Source organism: Notolepis coatsorum (assembly GCF_963971535.1).
Source record: "Notolepis coatsorum genome assembly, chromosome: 5".
Taxonomy (NCBI): Eukaryota; Metazoa; Chordata; class Actinopteri; order Aulopiformes; family Paralepididae; genus Notolepis; species Notolepis coatsorum.
The window spans coordinates 151,496,287-151,515,990 of NC_140169.1; the positions used below are offsets into that span (position 1 = coordinate 151,496,287).

A 19,704-nucleotide genomic window follows, 5' to 3' on the forward strand; every position below is an offset into this window, starting at 1 on the left:
TGTTCTGTTGCCATGCAGTTCACATTGAGAGAGTGCTCAGCTGCATGCTGGGACGTACCATATCTGTTTAAATTGGGGGGGGAATTCGGATCGGTCCAACGTAATGACGACAAACAGCATACGTTGAACAGCATACGTTGATTCAACATTTATTAGATATTGGCATTTCAATCATTAAAATGCAACCACAAAACAATATTGATTCAATGACATGTTTTCAACATTAGTCAATTGCTTCAGCGGTTAATGGGTGATTCACCATCAATCGTCGACCTTAACCAAAAATCAAGCATTTTGACCATAAATCAACATTGAATTAACACCTTTTGCTATCTGGGTTTCTTCCGGTCAAGATGCAAAAAAGAGAAAATTTGTCCATGCATACATTCGTGCGTTATACCGTGGTGAATATAAGTATGTTTTTAGATTGGTCTGGGGTAATTCCCGAAATGCTGAGGAATAGCCTTAATGCGTGTATTATACCATAACCGCTGCCGTTTCTTGCCTGGACCCGCTATTATTCTCAAATCAAATCTATATCATAGGTATTATGTTTCATCATGAATGCATGAAAGGGGGGGGGGGGGGGTAGTTTTTTGATGCTTTGATCGTCACCAACGGCATACGTTGTGGAGTAACGTTACAGACACACGTTCAGATCGTGAAGACATGCTTGGATCAACGCAAGATTGATATCATATGGCCCTTACCTTGACTAGGATGTACCCCAAAAAGAATATTCCAATTATCTGATCACGATTCCAAGTATTGATGTCCATCGTGTCGCCAACATAATCCACCACACATCATGCATCGGGAGCATTTGATTCTTCTCAATCCGACCTTTTATAACCGCTCCCCTTGCCCGAAAAAAAAATTACCCGGAGACATTAGATCGACGCACAGGCCAAGATACAGGGTTTCAAAGGGTGCTCGATACTGCCGTCTAGCTGGATACGGCCGGTATTGCACTTCGGCGACATCAGACTCATTCCCTATGGTAACACCAGGCTCCCCGGATGGATAATAAATAAAAATATCGGAAAAAAGGAAAAAACAACCCAGAAACGGAAAAAGACGTTTTTTGGCACTCTACCGTCGGGGCCCAGAAACGTATTAACACGATTTTGGCACCCTTTCACTGCCGCACGACAAAGTGTTAACCCTTTCACTACCACACTACAGAACCCTTTCACTACCACACTACCGAAGGTCAACCCTTTCACTACCACGCTACAGACGGGTAACCCTTTCACTACCACACTAACAAAGGGTTAACCGTCTGTAGTGTAGCAAGTTAAATTGCCATCGAAATTCAACGTCCCCGAGCCTTATCAGAGAGAGAAGTCAATAATAAGACCTCCTTCGGGGTAAAGAGCCCATGTGATACTGTCCCACGCACAGTTAACCCCTTCATTGTCCCACACTGGGAGACAGATGAGAACCCCTTATTTGGGCGGAGGAAGCACGACACACCATGTGACGTCTGTGGTCACAGCGCTGAGGATCTGAATGACAGGAACAGGATGTAACTATGGCAACACGGGCACCGCGCCGCCCGTCTGGGCTCCGTCGAGATTGGGCTCATTTTGGTTCATGTGTATAGTTTTTTTTTTTTATTCTTTTACTTTTGACTGTCTCAGGAGGGTTTCACTATAATGTACCTGATATGTGACAGATAAAACAAAACTACACTTTCATCTATGTCTGTTTATCTGCTATATAAACATTGTGCTTAAGCCTCTCTCTCTCTCTCTCTCTCTCTCTCTCTCTCTCAGAGGAGTGTGGTTGCGCTGATTCTTGGGTGGGCTGCATTATGGAGGATACTGGGTAATGGCCAACACACACACACACACACACACACACACACACACACACACACACACACACACACACACACACACACACACACACACACACACACACACACACACACACACACACACACACACACACACACACACACACACACATACGGGTTTATGCTACATCGGGGGAACCAATGACTGTATACAGCCTGATGGGATCCAGACTTTCTAAAGGGTCTAGAGACATGATTTTAACTGCTAAAATCATTATATTTTTTTGTTAACACAAAAAAAATATTTCCCAACTCTCAAAAAAAAATAAACCTGAAATCCCTCCCCCCATGGGGACCGGTCCCCATGGGGGGGAGGGATTTCAGGTTTCTTTTTTGTGTGTTAACAAACAAATATAATGATTTTAGCAGTTAAAATCATGTCTCTAGACCCTTTAGAAAGGCTGGATCCCATCAGGCTGTATACAGGTTATAGTCAAGTCAAGTAATTTATTTATAGAGCACATTTAAAAGCTCGAGAGCCAACCAAAGTGCTGTACAGTACAGTCAAAGCATAAAATCAATGTCCTATAAAATACACAAATACAAAAAGGCACAACAGGACAGGACAGTACAAAAGGACAAGCGGATAGGGGAGCACAAAGTACAGTATAGCACACCGGGGACAGAGGAGCACAAGAAGAGATACAAGAGGGAGGGGGCAGGATAAAATTGCATGGGAGTGTGTGGGTTAGGGTGTCCGAGAATCAGGATTAATCGAAGGCTAGGGAATAAAAGTGGGTTTTTAAACGGGCCTTAAATGTCTCCAGCGTAGGTGCAGATCGAATCTCCAGGGGAAGCTGGTTCCATAGTTTGGGGGCTACGGCCTTGAAGGAGCGATCGCCTCTCTTTTTTAGTCTGGTGCGGGGGGGGGGGGGGGGGGGGGGGGGGGACCAGCCGAGCCTGGTTGGAGGATCTTAGTGACCTGGGTGCTACGTAGGGGGTGATGAGCTCGGTGATGTATAGGGGTGCTGCACCCGATAGTGCCTTGAAGGTGAGGAGGAGGATTTTGAAATCTATTCTAAGTGGGACTGGGAGCCAGTGTAGGTAGGCTAGGAGTGGTGTGATGTGCTCTCTCTTTCTGGTGCCGGTAAGGAACCTAGCTGCAGAGTGCTGGACCATTTTGAGGCGGGACATGGCTGCCTGACTGATGCCGGTGTAGAGGGCATTGCAGTAGTCAAGGCGTGATGTGATGAATGCATTAACTACTGTTTCCAGGTTGACGGGTGAAAGGATTGTTTTTATTTTACTGGTGTTGCATAGTTGGAAGAAGCATGACTTGACTACGGCATTTACCTGCCGGTCGAATTTGAGCTCTGGGTCAAAGATTACACCCAGGCTCTTGACGTGGGGTTTGAGGTGGGTGGAGAGTTGTCCTAGGCTGTTGGAGAGTGTTTTGGTGGAAGAGGGGGGGCCAAACAAAATGATCTATGTTATGTTCATTGGCATACTATCAACACCACTGTTAGGCACTGCACATAACATACAATCAATTAAAAACAATACACTACCTTCCATTGTTTGGGGCTCTTGTTACAGTTTTTTACGACTGCTTTGACGCATTTTGCACATCAGAGTTTCAATGTGCAAAACTCAAAATGCTAATTGCTAAACTGACTTTAAAAATGCATACTCTAAGATACTAAATGCTATGCTTACATATAAAGTGCAAAACTGTTAATACAAAGTGCAAAACTCTAAATCATATGCTCCAGTCTCAGAATACAGCCACCTAATACTACATCAATGTCCAATTACTTATTGCTACACAGGCAAATCACTAAATCAATTCCAACAGGTGTTTGTACTAATGTCTCATTATCTTCAACAGCCTTGCCCAGGTGAGTAGCATTGCAATACAATTGTATAATATCTTCACCACTACATATAAATGCTTATAAATCTGAAGAAAGGAGCAACATGGAGCAAGTTGGTGCAGCTGAGGTTGCACAACGAAGGACAGGGTCATGGACGGGGTCGTGGCCAAGGAGGCAGAAGAACATCTGTCTCAAATGAAATTATAACCACAATTGTTGACCATGTAATACAGTAAACAGAGGTCTTACTAGTGTATCATAAAGACAAACAAGTGGTTGAGCAGATATTGAGTGCAGAACTAGAGAAGGTTAGTGACTGGCTAGGCTACAACAAGCTGTCCCTCCATGTGGGGAAGACTGAGTCCATCCTATTCGGGTCAAAGGTCAGGCTCAGAAAATCGCCAGGTTTTAACATTAGAATAGGAGATACTGTTCTCACCGACAAAACATCTGTGAAATATCTTGGTTGCGTCCTGGAAAACAGCTTATCAGGGGAAAGCATGGCTCAACAAGCACTTACAAAGATCAATAACAGGACTAGATACTTAGCCAGAATCTCCCTTTTTTTTTATCAGGCAGCGATGAAAATTCTTGCTGGAGCACTCATAAAGTGTCACTATGACTATGCGTGTGGCTCCTGGTACAACAGCGACCCCAAAAGTCAGAAAATAAAACTACAGACACACAAAACAAGCTAATCAGGGTAATACTAAGGCTACCTGCCTGAACCCACCTTGACCCATCACACTTTGAGAACATAAGATGGCTAAAGGTGGAAGACAGAGTCAACCAAATAGGGATGTGACTAGTTCACAGAATCATACACAGGGTAGTGCCAGTGTACTTCAACAACTACTTCAACCGAATCAGGGACACCCATGCATACCCAACTAGGCGTAGCTCAACTGACTTTGTGCCAGTCAGATACAGGAGTTGTATGGGGAAGGAGTAATTTTTGTATTCTGCAGCTGTCTTTTGGAACAGTCTGCCCAGTGACCTGAAAATCGTAGTCAATGCTGTTAGATTCAAGTCCAGCCTGAAGACATGGCTCAAAAGGGACTATAATTAACCTACACTCAGCAAAAAGGCACCCTTGCATGTTTATGCGTCCGTTATGTATATAAATGGTAAATGGTATATGTGATGTGCAGTGGCGGCTGCTGACCAAATTTTTTGGTGAAGCAAACATTTTATTTTTAAAACATCCCACAATGTGTGTGTCATTGGTGGCTGGTGCGTTAAAAAATTGGGGAGGACGGGAGAGATTAAAAGTAATAAAGAAGTCCGAAATTCAAGCTTTCTTTAACTACAAGGCATTTATTCATCATATAATTTTTTTTTATAATATCAAACAGAAGACTGAGTACACTAAATACAGAAGCCATGTTCGCTGGATTTTGGGGGAAAACAATATCTTTGACCTGTATTGGTCCCCTTGATACCACATTGTTGGGTATGGCCTACTTGGCCATAGTGCAGGGTCTTGTGAGGTCAAACCTTTAGTGGTGGTGGTGGTGGTGATACTGCTGCTTGTAGAGGTGGGACACATCATCTTCATGATGGGCAGGTGTTATGGTCTCACTGAAGGTGGATGTTGACGGACAGGGTTCCTGCAAGTTTCAACAGGTTACATTTAAGACCTTTTAAGACCACTTTCAATATAATCTAATATGTTGCCATACCAGCAAAGAACTATTAAGGACAATTACTAAGAAGTAATTCCATGTATTGGCCATTACCATACTGCTTACTTTGCAGCCTGGACATTTCCCCCCCAAACACATTTACAGTAAACATGATCCAGAGAAGTTATCGCAACATAGAAGTAATTTCCATCTACCATCTCTCATTAAACACTGTGTAAAGTTAGCTTGGTGTATTGAATCTACCATCTCTCATTAAACACTGTTACAGTTAGCTTGGTGTTTCAATCTACCATCTCGCATTAAACACTGTGTAAAGTTAGCTTGGTGTATTGAATCTACCATCTCTCATTAAACACTGTGTAAAGTTAGCTTGGTGTATTGAATCCACTATCTCTCATTAAACACTCAACTGTGTACAGTATGTTAGCTTGGTGTATTGAATCTACCATCTCTCATTAAACACTGTGTTACAGTTAGCTTGGTGTATTGGATCCACTATCTCTCATTAAACACTCAACTGTGTACAGTATGTTAGCTTGGTGTATTGAATCTACCATCTCTCATTAAACACTGTTACAGTTAGCTTGGTGTATTGAATCCACTATATCTCATTAAACACTCAACTGTGTACAGTATGTTAGCTTGGTGTATTGAATCTACCATCTCTCATTATACACTGTGTTACAGTTAGCTTGGTGTATTGGATCCACTATCTCTCATTAAACACTCAACTGTGTAGGCTACAGTAAGTTAGCTTGGTGTATTGAATCTACCATCTCGCATTAAACACTGTAAAGTTAGCTAGATCCACAAAGAATGAATTGTGTGTATTGATCCGTACTGTATTGTACCCATTCTGCAATCTGTTAATACAATTTTCATTCAATCAATCACCTGCGCTGTGATTGATTGGAAATGTTATTAACAGATTGCAGAATGGGTACAATACAGTACGGATCAATACACACAATTGTTAAGGGGATGCAGACCAGAGAAAGACTTTCGTCTTGTTTACATCAGGGTCCCCCATTTATTTTCAATTCATGATGAATTGTAAGTTTTCAAGTTTCAAGTTTCAAGTTTCTTTAATAGTTGTCATACAGAAGTACAGAATACTTTCATACAAAATGCTTCTTACTGTTACGCTCCAGAGACTGTGCTAGACAAGATAGTATCAAATAACATAGTATAGCATGTAATTTAGAAGAAGAAAATGAGGTCACAGTGTTCGGTATAGACATATGTACAATGTTCTGAGTTACCATATAATATACAATACTATGCAGTGTACTAATGTACAGTACTATCTAGTGCAAAGCAGAAATGGGATGAGGTACAATTTAGGTACAATTTACAGTAAGGTGTACGAGTTGTAGTGCAATCCTTCATCAATAAATATAAAGTGTGGGCAGTGGGTGCTACAGTGTGTTTGTTTAAAGTGGGTGTGTGCTATAAAGTGTGTGGAGTGGGTGCTACAGTGTGTTTGTTTAAGTGAGTGTGTGCGTGTGGATGTGTGTGCTATGTGCGTTTGGTGGTTGTTGTTGTGTAGTGTTCATTCATTGTTCGTTTAGCAGCCTGATGGCCTGGGGATAGAAGCTTCTTCTGAGTCTTTCTGTGCTCGCCTTGAGACTCCGGTATCGCTTGCCTGACCGCAGCAGTTCAAAGAGGCAGTTGTTCGGGTGACTGGAGTCTTTAATGATTCTCTTAGCCTTGCCCTTGCCCTAAGTAATGGTGCAATTAGCACCATGCAATCCATTCTTTGTGGATCTAGCCCACAGTGTTTGTACACGTATAATATTGGGAGTTGTGCCTATAATTGACTCTTTGATACCGGCTCTGACCTGGTGAACGATCATGGTTACTCTGGCCTCCAGTGGCCTCTGCTATTGGGCTCTCAGACTCAGCTGTGGCTGTCTGAGGTCTCTGGGTCAATAAATGCTGCCTTTGTGGGCTCACGTGCTGCAGACTGTGCTGTCGTCCATCTGTAGATTGTGTAGGTACACTTGAGACACACCTTCTTGATGAGTTCTCACCTGCAGGCACAGTCAAACATGCATGGATACAGTTAGACAGTAGACAATTATATTTTTAAAACATCCCCCACTGTGTGTCAGTGGTGGCTGGTTAGTTAAAAAATTGGGGAGGACGGGAGAGATAAAAAAATAAATGTAATAAAGAAGTCAGAAATTCAAGCTTTTTTTAACTACGAGGCATTTATTCATAATTTTTGTATAATATCAAACAGAAGACTGAGTCTGTACTAACCGAATACAGAAGCCATGTTCGCTGTATTTTGGGGAGGAAACAATATCTTTGACCTGTAGGCCTATAGGGAGGTGTAGTGGTTACGTCATTTTCGTTTTTTTCCTGTTCCACCCTCAAGAAGTCAAGTCAAGTCAAGTCAAGAGTTTTAATTGTCACGGCATACAGGTGGAATGCAATGTATTTCCCCATTGACCATTTCTAAATCGTCTCGTTTTAGATCAATAAAGCATTAACGTTGGCATGGTGTACCTTTCTGTGCGTATTTATCCACAATCTATAGCTCAAGATGAAAATATTCGCGATTAATCGTAAAGGTAGCAAATTAACAACGTTTGTTTTCGTTCGCTGGGAAACTACACTGCTATTTGGCGCTGCTAACTGACGTCACTACAGCGTAGCCTCCTGCCTACTAGTCACAGACCTAGGATCAGATTTCCCTTACATTCCATAAGCTTAACAATTCGTACAATGGGAAAATAACTGACCATGAATTTGTGGCTAGTATCTGTTTCACCCAACACTAGTGCTTTGTGATCATAGCCATTTATCTCTAAAGCTAACCACTATTTATAAAAGCCACAACCATGTTACCATATTTGTATTTATAATTTAAATTGTATAACGTTATTTCGCTGCATATTAAATCACTGTAAATACTCATGTAAATCAGTGTCATTGTACATATTGTGTATAGTTTATAACGTTAGTAGCTAGCTAGCTTGCTAGCCGGCATTCTCGAAACTCCTAACATGCCCCGATTTAAAATGGTTCTCTCCTCTTTGTATACCTTTGTCCTCACAAACAAAGTATTCTGCCAGGGAACTTATGGACACGACAGTAGTAGTAGTTATAAGGTGTTTGAGCTTGTAACGTTAGTTAGCTATCGTGGTAGCCCCTTTCGTGATTGTGATGCAATCACAATCGTGCTATCAACGGGCCGTGTAGCTAGCTAGCTTGCTAGCCGGCATGATGCGTGCAGTGCTTTGCCCCACAGGTCTGAGAAGAGGACCTGCACATTTTACTCGTTCCCGAAACACCTCTACATGCCCCGATTTAAAATGGTTCACGACAGTAGACATAATGCTAACGTTAACGTTAGCTAGCTAGCTTGGTACTATGACCTGTGACGGGGATAAGGCGACAGCCTAACAGACCAATAGCGGCTGTGTACTGAACAACAGGCTGCCTAGTGGTAAGTGTAGTTCTTTTTTTACGACAAATTAAAAACCTTATAACTACCTTTTTTTCAACCAAAAATGCTTAAACAATCATGTTAGTGGTAGAAGGGAACTCATTTTGTGTAAAAATGGAAAACTTGCCAATGTTCATGCGGCAGAATTGTTACAATAGCCGATAATCCATTTTCCCAATGATAAATCCCTATACGGGTGGAACAACCAGTGACATCAGACTACACCTCCCTATTGGTCACCTTGATACCACATTGTTGGGTATGGCCTATGACACTTGGCCATAGTGCAGGGTCTTGTGAGGTCAAACCTTTAGTGGTGATGGTGATACTGCTGCTTGCAGAGGTGGGTGACATGTCATCTTCATGATGGGCAGGTGTGATGGTCTCACTGAAGGTAACGGACAGGGTTCCTGCGAGTTTCAACAGGTTACATTTAAGAATTTTTAAGACCTTTTTAAGACCACTTTCAATGGAATCTAATAAATATCTAAAGAACTATTAAGGAAAATGACTAAGAAGTAATTCCATATGTATTGGCCTGATAGGCTATTACCATACTGCTTACTCTGCAGCCCGGATGCGTGAATACTTTCGACAACAAATGTTTGTTTCCACGTGCAAGTTTTGTGCTCTGATTGGCCAGGTCATGTGACATGTGCACCAATCGTGGGACAGCAAGTTCTGCGCCTATTTCCGGGTCTAACAGCCTGCAAACTACCTGGTGTTCTATCGCCATGCTCTAAGACAAACTCTAACCTTAACCAACTTCGAAAGAGTGCCTAAGCTTAACCGTCGAAAAGAAGGGCAGGCGTTCTATCGCCATGCTCTAAGACAAACTCTAACCTTAACCAACTTCGAAAGAGCGCCTGAGCTTAACCAGTGTAGACACTTGCGGTCCCACGATTGGGCGTACATGTCACATGACCAGAAATGACCTGGCCAATCAGAGATGCGAAAACAAACATTTGTTGTCTAAAGTATTCAGGCAGCCCCGACATTTCCCCCCGAAACACATTTAGACATGATAGAGAGAAGTTATCGCAACATAGAAGTCATTTCCTAATCCAATACCATTTAAGACCTATCTGACTTTTTAAGGCCCAAAATTGTGATTATTAAATGTAAGACTTTAAGAACAGTTATGAATATGGGCACTTTGAAAGGGATCATGTACCTTGGCTAGTGTGTCCTCCTGAGCTTGGTCAATATCCACCTGGGCTGGTATATCCTCTTGCACATAATAGGCAGGAGGTGGGGTGCCAAAATACTTCAATAATGACCCTAGGAGAGATAAGAAAATTATATAATTATAGTCAAAAGCATTTCATTCATGATAGCTTAAAATGACAAGAACAGCTACAGTAGCTAAGTTAATAATTATGCTCAAGTCACCAACAGTGTTTATGAGCTTTTGAAAAGCAAATATATTACAAAGTGCATTTTTCACAAAATTAAACAAAAACATGATAATAGAGTGTTCCTGTCCTTTACAGTTAGCTAGCTAGGATACCTAACACTGCCAGTGATACAATACTGCCCTGCAGAAGCTAACGTCAGCTAACGAATTTGGCTAGCTAACAGTGATACTATTTTAATGGTCAATTGAAGAACAACAACAACAACTGAAAACTCTTAAATATGCCAAGTGTTCTAATAATTTTGGCCACCACTGAGCAAACTGCATAAATGTATTACACCTTTCACCCTAGGGTTGGGGTTAGAGTTAGGGTTAGGGTTAGTTAGGGTTTCTATAGTCTGAAAGGACTTGATGTGCTTGTATAGTTAGTTACTGCATAGAGCTATAGTTAGTATGCTTGTGATGTCTAGCAAATAGCTAGTTCCTTTGGCCAGATTAGCATGATCCTTTAGCCTGAACAGTATATCTAGCAAGCTATTACTGTAATCTAGTCTTACTACCATTATGTATTACTACCATACAAGTTATAGCTATGTCGCTAGCTTGCAACCTAGTTAGCAAGTCAGCTTCCTGTTTAGCAAGCTAGCTCGCGCTAGCTAGTTAGCAAGCTAGCTTGTGCTAACTATGTAGTTAGTAAGATAGCTCATGCTAGCAAGCTAGATCGCATTAGCTAGCTACCAGTTATGACTAACGTATTCGGTCAAATTCAGTATGGTCTAAACAGAAACTACCTTAGCATGCTAATCGTTGTTTAACCATGAAGTCATGAACCAATCAATTCAACCAATATACTGGCCCAACATACTTCGCTTTTTTTTATTGGCTTACCTTGTCTTAGCATTCCTTAGCAATAATGTATCTTCATATATCGGTCTCTGTGAGTACATGCTACTGCCCTCTCAGTCCAGTCTGAACTGAAAGTACCTGCTCACAGCACCTTATCACGATAAAGCTGGGAACGAGGTTACTGCAGCCTCGAGGTGAAGCTAAGTGGGGGATGGGCATAGCCTTGATGGGGACCAGTGTGTGTCAATTGCACCTGTGTGGAGGATGGGCGAATGCGGTTAGAGCGATGGTAAACCTGGGGTCCACAGAATTCAGTATATTTTTAAGCAGCTCTGGGCTTGCGCAAAAGTCAGGACATGTTCTTGAACGACGTGTGCTTGTTTGTTTGGAGAGATAACGTACAGTTAATGTGCTCAATGGACAAAAAAAACGATTTGTGTAGGTGGAGAGCTACATATTAATATAATAATATAATAATAATAATTTTATTTGTATAGCACTTTTCATACAGAAATTGCAGTTCAAAGTGCTTCACAACAGTAAAAAATACAGGCATACACTTCTTTGCCTACATCTATAGTTGATTGGCTGCTACAGCTTCCCTTTGAATGTACAATAGATCCGTACAGTTTATTGTCCAACTCGCCCCAAATTTGCTCGATGGGGTTGAGGTCCAAACTTTGAGGGGAAGTCCATCATTTTCAATGTTCCAACAGATTCCCTCTGTTGCAGATAGCTTGTTGCCAAACTGTTCAAACTTGGACTCATCAGTCCACAACACTTTATACCATGTAAAGTAAGAGAGGTAGGAAAAATAAACGTTCAGATAAGTGAAGCATCTCATAATTCTCAGTCTAAAGGACCAAAAGAAAGACCTCACGAGAACTGATCAACACAGTGAAAGAGAGGAGTCTTTAGTAGTTACTGCAGGTAAACACAGTGAAAGAGGAGTCTTTAGTAGTTACCAGTGATGCCAGTAACTAGTTACTAAGTAACTAGTTACTGTAATCTGATGACTTTTTTCAGTAAATAGTGATCTAACTTGTTACTTTTTACAAGCCAGTAATCTGATTACAGTTACTTTTCCAAGTGGCTGTGAGTTACTATTTAGTTACTATCTCATAATGCTGATGATAAGAGAGCCAGGGGTACAGTCAGCTAGACCGGAGTATGGCCTGATGGCTGATGACGTCTCATGATGACCTGTCTGAGCAGCCAATCATGATTTATGACATATGCACTTTCAATAAAGCATTATTTAAAAAAAAACTGTTGTCATTCTTGTGGCAGCAGCAGGGGACGACGACGACGACTTCGTAACCTAGTTACTTTCAAAGTAACTAAGTTACTTTTATAATCAAGTAATCAGTAAGGTAACTAGATTACTTTTTAAATGAGTAATCAGTAATCAGATTATTTTTACAAGTAATCTGTGGCATCACTGGTAGTTACTGCAGGTAAACACAGTGAAAGAGAGGAGTCTTTATTAGTTACTGTATAATATATATATATTTTTTTTAATTGGTAGTGTGGTCACGCCGTTGCACTGAGCTTGGGGAAATGAAGGAAAGAGAGAGAAAGATGAGATAAATGTAGCCTGCAGTTTTATGTCGTTGAGCCAAGAAATTAATGTTGTATGGAATGTGTATGGAAGAATTGAGCTGTACAAACAAGTGTTTACCTAACTGAGTTACTATCATGATCAAAAGGATGGCTTTGTGTTTATCAAATGGTGGACGTCTTGTAGCCTAGTGATTCTCCCACAGTGTTACGGTACTTAGCCTTCTGTGCCTTAGGTCTGTCTAAGGATTTGTTTAGTCGACTTTGATAGGCCAAAATTTGTCGACTATGTAATAATTTTTTTTTAATTTTTTGCGATAATTCCATTTGGGCTGTGGGGGGTACTTAATGTCTGATTTAAGTTAAAGAATATTTAACGAAAATTCTTTTTGTAGCATCTTTAAATCAAGACTAGATGAAACCTTTCCAATTAATCAAATGAAAATTTTTGTAAACACCTAAATTGATATATATATTCTTCTGTCTCCGGAAAACTAGAAATACAATATTACACGCATAAGCAAAATGCAGAGGGGAAAGCTTCACTCATCCTCATGGTGTTTACAAACGAATACATCATGATTGAATAAATCATATCAATAGAGCAATGACACCAATATTGCCTCTTCAACCCCCCCCGTGAAATGTCACTGCTTTACATTATACAGCCTGCATGGACATTCAAGATGTACTGTACCTGTAAAGAGGAGTCTTTAGTAGTTACTGCAGGTAAACACAGTGAACCCCTTTCGGGTTTTGGTATGAATTAGTGTCATCATGGTGGTCTAAAGTGTACTTTACAGTGATTGGACTGAAGGAACATGATTGTGTGACATTGACAGTGAAATAGGCCTAGCTAGTTTTTTGTAAGGAAAATAGCGTAAATCTCCTTATGATGGCTTTATTCTATGGTTTATAGAGTATAATGATGACTTTGTATATATTACATTTGTTTTATGGGTATTTTAATGGTCAATTGAAGAACAACAACAACTGAAAACTCTTAAATATGCCAAGTGTTCTAATAATTTTGGCCACCACGGAGCAAACTGCATAAATGTATTACACCTTTCACCCTAGGGTTAGGGTTAGAGTTAGGGTTAGTGATATAGTGATAATATGATGTCTAGCAAATAGCTAGTTCCTTTGGCCAGATTAGCATGATCCTTTAGCCTGAACAGTATATCTAGCAAGCTATTACTGTAATCTAGTCTTACTACCATTATGTATTACTACCATACAAGTTATAGCTAGGTCGCTAGCTTGCAACCTAGTTTGCAAGTTAGCTTCCTGTTTAGCAAGCTAGCTTGCGCTAGCTAGTTAGCAAGCTAGCTTGTGCTAACTATGTAGTTAGTAAGATAGCTCATGCTAGCAAGCTAGATCGCATTAGCTAGCTACCAGTTATGACTTGGACCAATGATTCGGTCAATATATGTGTTTTTTTATGATAAGCTTTTGGCTTATCATACCTACTAGCAAGCTCAACTAGCAATCTAGCTAGCGAGCTAATTACAGTGAGCTAATGCAAGCCAACTATACAGCTAGCTTGTATGGTTTGATTGATTGAACATTTTATTTAACAGATTGCAGAATGGGTACAATACAGTACAGCTCAATACACACAATTGTTAAGGGGATGCAAACCAGAGAAAGACTTGTTTACATCAGGGTCCCCCATTTTCAATTAATCAAGTTTCTTTATTAGTTGTCATACAAAAATACAGAATACTTTTATATGAAATGCTTCTTTCGGTTTTGCTCCTGAGAGTGTGCTAGATAAAAATAGATAAGTATAAAATAAGTATAAAATAGAAAGTGTAAACAAAAGTGTTCAATATGCATATATACAATATACAATGCAGAGTAGAGAAAAAGTTACTGAGTTAAAATACAATATACAGTACAATGCAGAAGTGGGATGAGGTACAACTTAGGGTAAGGTGCAATGAGGTATCAGTTGTAGTGTAAATCTCTTTACCCATAAATATAAAGTGTGTTAAAGTGTCTAAAGTGGGTGCTACAGTGAGTTGTTTATTTAAAGTGTGTGTGTACGTGTGGATGTGTGTGCTGTGAGTTTATTTGATGGTTTGTTACATAGTGTTATTGTCGTTGAGCATCCTGATGGCCTGGGGATAGAAGCTCCTTCTGAGTATCTCTGTGCTTTCCATGAGACTCCGGTATCGCTTGCCTGAGCAGTTCAAAGAGGCAGTCAAATCATAACATTTATGACATACAAGATATACAAATATACAGTACTGTTTATTTACAGACAGAGTCCCCACCTCCCACCCCACCTACTCACCCCCCCCCCCCACCCCACCTACCCAACCTCCTCCAATGTACAGTTTCTTCCCCCTCAAATGTATATACTCTCAAATGTATATAATGTAACAGTACTCTTGTGAGGATTCGCCTGTTCCCTGGACCTTTATTCCCTGTCTCACCTCACCAGCCCCCACCCTTGCGAGCATTTTCCCTGCCTCCTACTCTTCACCAGCCCCCACCCTTGTGAGAACTTTTGCCTGCCTCCTACTCTTCACCAGCCCCCACCCTTGGACATTCTGTTCCTCTACCTTCACGCACCTGTTGGGAGTTTGCAATCACCTCGGGAGAGTACATAGGTTGCAGACTCCCCTCCAGTCCTTGTCGGGTCGTTCTGTGTTCTGGACTCTGTATCTGTGTCTGTGTTCATGGAGTTCTGTACGTTACCATCCTGTACGTTACCATCACCTGCCGCGTCTCCGGCGTGAGACGACGTGCCAGCCATCACCACCTGTCGCCGTTTGCCTGGAGTGGGACACCGTCTTCGCTCTCTAATTCTCTACGGGAGGTTTTCCAGTGTTCCCACTCCAGACGTCAAGCCGGCGCGTCATCGCTCCCTATTTTCCACGGGAGGATGGCATCTCTTCGCCCCGGTCCCCTGGGACCCCTGTGTTCTGCGCTGCCCATCTGCAGCATCCGAGGAGGATCTCCGTGCCAAGCCTGGAGTGGTGTTCCCACTCCAGACGTCAAGACGGCGCGCATCGCTCCCTATTTCCACGGGAGGATGGCGTCTCTTCGCCCCGGTCCCCTGGGACCCCCTTTGTTCTGCGCTGCCCGTCTGCAGCATCCGAGGAGGAGGAGGAGGATCTCCGTGCCCGGCCCCCGCTGTCGGGCCCCTGTCCCCGTGCCAGGCCCCCGCCGTCGGGCCCCTGTCCCCGTGCCAGGCCTCCGCCGTCAGGCCCCTGTTCCCGTGCCAGGCCTCTGCCGTCGGGCCCCTGTCCCCGTGCCCGGCCTCCGCCGTCGGAACCCTGTCCTCATCCCTGTAAGCAGCTCTGGCCCTCGCCCTGTCCAAGGCCTTAACCCTGTTCTCTGTCCCTGTCTCCAGCCCGCCTCTCCGGGCCTCTGTCCCTGTCCCCCTCTCCAGTGCCCCTGTTCCTGGCCCTGACACTTAGCCCTGGTCCTTAGCCCTGGCCCTTAGCCTTAGTCCCTTAGCCTGTTCGCCTCTTAAAGGCACAGTGCCGCATTTTCCAGATTTCCTTGACTCTAGTGTTTTTGTGTTTTCCCTTAAAGGGACTGTACCGCTTTTTGTTCTATAATAAATATTTGCCCTGTTTTGGCTTACTCTCATACCTGTCTTGTGTTGTGCGATTGGGGTCGGTTACAAACCATAACAACTCTCTTCTTAGAAACTGTCTATTAATCAGAGTTTCCAACGCCAGGGTCTACAATATGACAGGCATTGTACTCTTAAACAGTACTGTATATTTGTAGATCTGGTATGTCATAAATGTCTGGATGTAACAGTACTGTCTATCTGTATGTCATGTATGTTATGATGAATTGAAAATGGGGGACCCTGATGTAAACAAGACGAAAGTCTTTCTCTGATCTGCATCCCCTTAACAATTGTGTGTATTGAGCCGTACTGTATTGTACCCATTCTGCAATCTGTTAATAAAATGTACAATCAATCAATCAATCAATCAATCAATGTCTACAGCACCAGTGTGTAATGTGATGTCTCTACAGCACCAGTGTGTAATGTGCAATCTGTTAATAACATTTTCAATCCTTTGAATACAGTAATTTAATTTACAGTCCAATGAAATGAGGACTATTGTTTTTATAGTGGTACTATGTGCACAAATGACCAAATGTTACACACTTACACACACACACACACTGCAATACCGTGTGTAACCACAAGAGCGCACACACACACCGCAATACCGTGTGTAACCACAAGAGCGCACACACGCAATACCGTGTGTAACCACAAGGGCACAGACACACACAGATTCAGGAAACGGACCCTGTCAAGCAAACTCACACACCGCAATACCGTGTGTAACCACAAGGGCACACACACACACAGATTCAGGAAACGGACCCTGTCAAGCAAACTCACACACCGCAATACCGTGTGTAACCACAAGGGCACACACAAAGTCTTAAAAATGTACATCCAGGGGACCATTTTTTCCCCCCAACAAAAACAGCACCAGGCATATCAGCAGTTTTCTATTGATTGCAATGCTCGTGCCCGTGGGGACCAGGACTCGGTCCCCATGGGAAAAATGGGTCCCCATGGCGGAGCTAATGATGCTAATGATGGAGCATCGCCGTCGGTTGTGTGATAGTAAAAGGGCTAACCTTCTGTATTGTCACAGTGAAAGGGTTAACCGGCTGTTGTGTGTCAGTGAAAGGGTCAATGATGTCATGTCCTCTGCGTCTCCACCAGGGTGCAGCACCCCAGGAAGTTCTCCAAGTGCAGTATCTCCGACTACAAGGAGTTCCTGCTGAAAGGGGGCGGCTCCTGCCTGTTCAACAGACCCACCAAGGTCAGTCCTTTCCTTTCCTTTACTCACACAGTCCTTTCCTTTACTCACAGTCCTTTCCTTTACTCACACAGTCCTTTCCTTTACTCACAGTCCTTTCCTTTACTCTCACAGTCCTTTCCTTTACTCACAGTCCTTTCCTTTACTCACAGTCCTTTCCTTTACTCAGTCCTTTCCTTTACTCTCACAGTCCTTTAATTTACTCACAGTCCTTTCCTTTACTCACACAGTCATTTCCTTTACTCACAGTCCTTTCCTTTCCTTTCCTTTACTCACAGTCCTTTCCTTTACTCACAGTCCTTTCCTTTACTCACAGTCCTTTCCTCTACTCACACAGTCCTTTCCTTTACTCACACAGTCCTTTCCTTTACTCACAGTCCTTTCCTTTACTCTCACAGTCCTTTCCTTTACTCACACAGTCCTTTCCTTTACTCACAGTCCTTTCCTTTACTCACACAGTCCTTTCCTTTACTCACGGTCCTTTCCTTTACTCACACAGTCCTTTCCTTTACTCACAGTCCTTTCCTTTACTCACAGTCCTTTCCTTTACTCACAGTCCTTTCCTTTACTCACACAGTCCTTTCCTTTACTCACAGTCCTTTCCTTTACTCACACAGTCCTTTCCTTTACTCACAGTCCTTTCCTTTACTCACAGTCCTTTCCTTTCCTCACACAGTCCTTTCCTTTACTCACACAGTCCTTTCCTTTACTCACAGTCCTTTCCTTTACTCACAGTCCTTTCCTTTACTCACAGTCCTTTCCTTTACTCACAGTCCTTTACTTTACTCACAGTCCTTTCCTTTCCTTTACTCACACAGTCATTTCCTTTACTCACACAGTCCTTTCCTTTCCTTTACTCACACAGTCCTTTCCTTTCCTCACACAGTCATTTCCTTTACTCACAGTCCTTTCCTTTACTCTCACAGTCCTTTCCTTTACTCACAGTCATTTCCTTTACTCACACAGTCCTTTCCTTTACTCACACAGTTCTTTCCTTTACTCACACAGTCCTTTCCTTTACTCTCACAGTCCTTTCCTTTCCTTTACTCACAGTCCTTTCCTTTACTCACACAGTCCTTTCCTTTACTCACAGTCCTTTCCTTTACTCACACAGTCCCTTCCTTTCCTCACACAGCCCTTTCCTTTACTCACAGTCCTTTCCTTTACTCACACAGTCCTTTCCTTTCCTCACAGTCCTTTCCTTTACTCAGAGTCCTTTCCTTTACTCACACAGTCATTTCCTTTACTCACAGTCCTTTCCTTTACTCACAGTCCTTTCCTTTACTCACACAGTCCTTTCCTTTACTCACAGTCCTTTCCTTTACTCACACAATCCTTTCCTTTCCTTTACTCACAGTCCTTTCCTTTACTCACAGTCCTTTCCTTTACTCACAGTCCTTTCCTCTACTCACAGTCCTTTCCTTTACTCACACAGTCCTTTCCTTTACTCACAGTCCATTCCTTTACTCTCACAGTCCTTTCCTTTACTCAGTCCTTTCCTTTACTCAGTCCTTTCCTTTACTCACACAGTCCTTTCCTTTACTCACAGTCCTTTCCTTTACTCTCACAGTCATTTCCTTTACTCACAGTCCTTTCCTTTACTCACACAGTCCTTTCCTTTACACACAGTCCTTTCCTTTACTCACAGTCCTTTCCTTTACTCACACAGTCCTTTCCTTTACTCACAGTCCTTTCCTTTCCTCACAGTCCTTTCCTTTACTCACACAGGCCTTTCCTTTACTCACAGTCCTTTCCTTTACTCAGTCCTTTCCTTTCCTCACAGTCCTTTCCTTTCCTCACAGTCCTTTCCTTTCCTCATAGTCCTTTCCTTTACTCACAGGCCTTTCCTTAACTCAGTCCTTTCCTTTACTCACACAGGCCTTTCCTTTACTCACAGTCCTTTCCTTTACTCAGTCCTTTCCTTTACTCACAGTCCTTTCCTTTCCTCACAGTCCTTTCCTTTACTCACACAGGCCTTTCCTTTACACACAGTCCTTTCCTCACAGTCCTTTCCTTTACTCACACAGTCCTTTCCTTTACTCACACAGTCCTTTCCTTTCCTCACACAGTCCTTTCCTCACACAGTCCTTTCCTTTACTCACAGTCCTTTCCTTTACTCTCACAGTCCTTTCCTTTACTCACACAGTCCTTTCCTTTACTCACAGTCCTTTCCTTTACTCACACAGTCCTTTCCTTTACTCACAGTCCTTTCCTTTACTCACACAGTCCTTTCCTTTACTCACGGTCCTTTCCTTTACTCACACAGTCCTTTCCTTTACTCACAGTCCTTTCCTTTACTCACAGTCCTTTCCTTTACTCACAGTCCTTTCCTTTACTCACACA

The 19,704-nt window shown here is 42.4% G+C and overlaps 1 protein-coding gene across 1 annotated transcript in view; it reads left to right on the top strand.

Moving 5' to 3' along the window:
• Window positions 1–19,704, top strand: part of LOC311228626 (disintegrin and metalloproteinase domain-containing protein 23-like) — a 270,009-nt gene that overhangs the window by 122,122 nt on the left and 128,183 nt on the right. The window contains 2 exon segments of the mRNA XM_084314550.1: window positions 1,779–1,830; window positions 17,265–17,364. Of these exon segments, the coding sequence (XP_084170676.1) occupies window positions 1,779–1,830; window positions 17,265–17,364 (152 nt within the window).